The 2,489-nt window shown below is 46.6% G+C and overlaps 1 protein-coding gene across 1 annotated transcript in view; it reads left to right on the top strand.

Moving 5' to 3' along the window:
• sepsecs (Sep (O-phosphoserine) tRNA:Sec (selenocysteine) tRNA synthase) overlaps nt 1-2,461 on the top strand; it is a gene marked incomplete at its 5' end in the record, with an annotated part of 8,658 nt that extends 6,197 nt beyond the window's left edge. The window contains 3 exon segments of the mRNA XM_032511607.1: nt 536-629; nt 818-908; nt 2,094-2,461. Of these exon segments, the coding sequence (XP_032367498.1) occupies nt 536-629; nt 818-908; nt 2,094-2,340 (432 nt within the window).
• Nucleotides 2,462-2,489: the final 28 nt, after the last annotated feature.

Consider the following 2,489-nt stretch of genomic DNA (forward strand, 5'->3'; position numbering starts at 1 on the left):
CACACACGCACCCACACGCTGTTGCAGTGAGCAGATCCTTTAATGTGCGATGCTTTAGTGGGGACTCTGGCGCTGGTAGCCAGCAACTAAAACACTGTGATTGGTTGTTGTGCAGCTCCCTCACCTCGTCTGGGCTTATAACATCTGTGTGCATTGGCCTGAGTGGTGAGACTCTGAACCACACACACTTTGTCAGGTTTTTTTAAAAATATGTTGAAGGTAAAATCTCAGTATAAAAGCATGTGTTCCTTCTCTCCTGCCTCTGTAATTGATCCCAGAGAAGATCAGGGCCAGAGAGGAAGGGGATACGTTGCCTGTGCTGAAGCCTGGAGGGAAACACGCAGCCAGGCTGGCAGGCAGGGGGATGAGTAAAGGGGGGGGGGAAGGGCAGGGTTTGGACTTGCCTGCTAAAATAAGACTGTAGTGGAGTTTGAAAAGAGCATTGTGCTACTATTCATAGTTCTTTTGTATGGCCCCTGCTCCCTCTCTAGTTCTGTATCTCCATGTCTGGTCTCTGTGTCTGCATGTCCTGCAGGAAATGTATTTGTTCCTGGCCCAGGAGCTGAAGAGTCTAGCCTCTGCACACGGGGAGAGACTGCTTCACACCCCACATAACCCCATTTCACTGGGTAAGCACAATGGGCGGCAACAGACCAGCAGCTCCACAGACTGCATATTTTATGCATGTATTTTTTCTTTCTTGGGGGGAGTTTAAAAGCTACATTTCTGATTCTATGTTGGTGTATTTCTTTAATCCTGGATATTTCATGTAATAATTGTGTGCATGTGTTTTGGGTGTGGCCCCGCTCTCCTCCAGCCATGTCTCTGGACGGTCTCCAGGCCGACAGCGACAAGGCGGTGACTCAGCTGGGCTCCATGTTGTTCACCCGGCAAGTGTCGGGAGCCAGGTATGAAAACTTTACAGTGGCTCGGCCACAATCTGGCCCTGAAATGGAAACATGGGGAGGGAACAGAAAAAGTGTGCATGTGTTCAACAAAGCACTGTCTGTGTTGTCAAAGTGGGATGAGCTGTGTGTTGTTGAACCAAACGGCCAGTGGAAGCCAGCAATCAGCCAGATGGACCTGCTGAATCTGGCGTAGCGGAAACTACTTAAGATGATTAGACGGCCCCTCCCATCAGCCACCTCCTAATTTAACAGGATGTTTTGATTAGGATTCACACAGCCCTCTTGTTTCCAATGGGACAGCAGGCTTTTTGTTAGTTTACCCTTTTTTGCCTTCAATGGCACCCTATTTAAATATTAAAAATATCCCCAATGAATGATTTATTTGGGTCATTGTGTCACGCTTGCTTTGTGTTGTTCAGATTTGAATGCACTTCTGGTTCAGTTGCATTAGAAATGCCTCAAAGACATAACCTCATCACTTCTTTCCTTGACACAATACATCCCGTGCTAACTGCCCGTGGTTACCTGGTCAGATCGGATACCAAGTAGGATCTGCACTCATGAAACTTTCTCTTTTGAACTGTTTACTCTCACTGTTGTCATAGTGTCCTTTTCGGCAGCTGCATCAGGCCGCTGGTTTTGGCAAAACAGCTCTAAAAACCCACTGTACACTACGTACCCAGCGCAACATAGCAGACAAAGTTAGCAACTAGCTGATGAATGAACATCGTGGAGCAACTAGAGTAGTTGGTGGAGACAAAAACAGAGCTAAAAGGACAGTTACCAGACCTTCCTCCATTGGACAGATAATCTAGCTGTCTCGATTTACCCTGCAGAGATCTGAGGAGCATTCAACACTGAATTTAAAATTCCCACACAACAAAAGCGGAAGAAAACAGAAAAATACATATAGCTGTCCCGGAAGAGTAACGTCAAGAATATAAACTAAAGGGACAGTCACTACTGGACTTAACATTTGTCACGTGGCCAGAAACACGACTCCAAATGAAGCTAATGTAGCTCCCTGTCTGCTTGATGGCTAAAGAATTGTTTGTTTAAATTTATAATAGTCTGTCAAGTATATAGCTTAAGCTTTAGCCAGGTCATAGTTGTAAAGAAATAACAAATTCTTGTTTCCCGGCATGCCAAATAATCGTTATTATTTGGTTTTCTCCTGTGTTTTAGGGTGATACCGCTGGGCAAGGAGCAGACTATAAGCGGACACACGTTCCGTGGCTTCATGTCGCACTCGGAGGCGTACCCCGCTCCTTACCTCAACGCTGCCTCCGCCGTGGGGATCACCAGGGAAGATGTGACACTGTGCATCAAACGGCTCGACAAGTGCCTGAAGACCCTTAAGAAGGAGGGAAGTGCAGCGAGAAACAGTTCCGCGGTACTTCCATCGTGCCAGGAGGAGACTACTGAAGAATGACTGCCTGGAATAAGGAAACTTTGACAAGCCTAGTTAGAGCTCTAGGCTCTGCTGCTGCCTGAACATCCTCATTTTTATTTTAATTTTTTTGGTGTGTTCATCCAACACAACTGACACAAGCTTATGTCACTGATTGATCCCCCCCCCCC

This window comes from Etheostoma spectabile, unplaced genomic scaffold (assembly GCF_008692095.1).
Source record: "Etheostoma spectabile isolate EspeVRDwgs_2016 unplaced genomic scaffold, UIUC_Espe_1.0 scaffold394, whole genome shotgun sequence".
In the NCBI taxonomy this organism is placed as follows: Eukaryota; Metazoa; Chordata; class Actinopteri; order Perciformes; family Percidae; genus Etheostoma; species Etheostoma spectabile.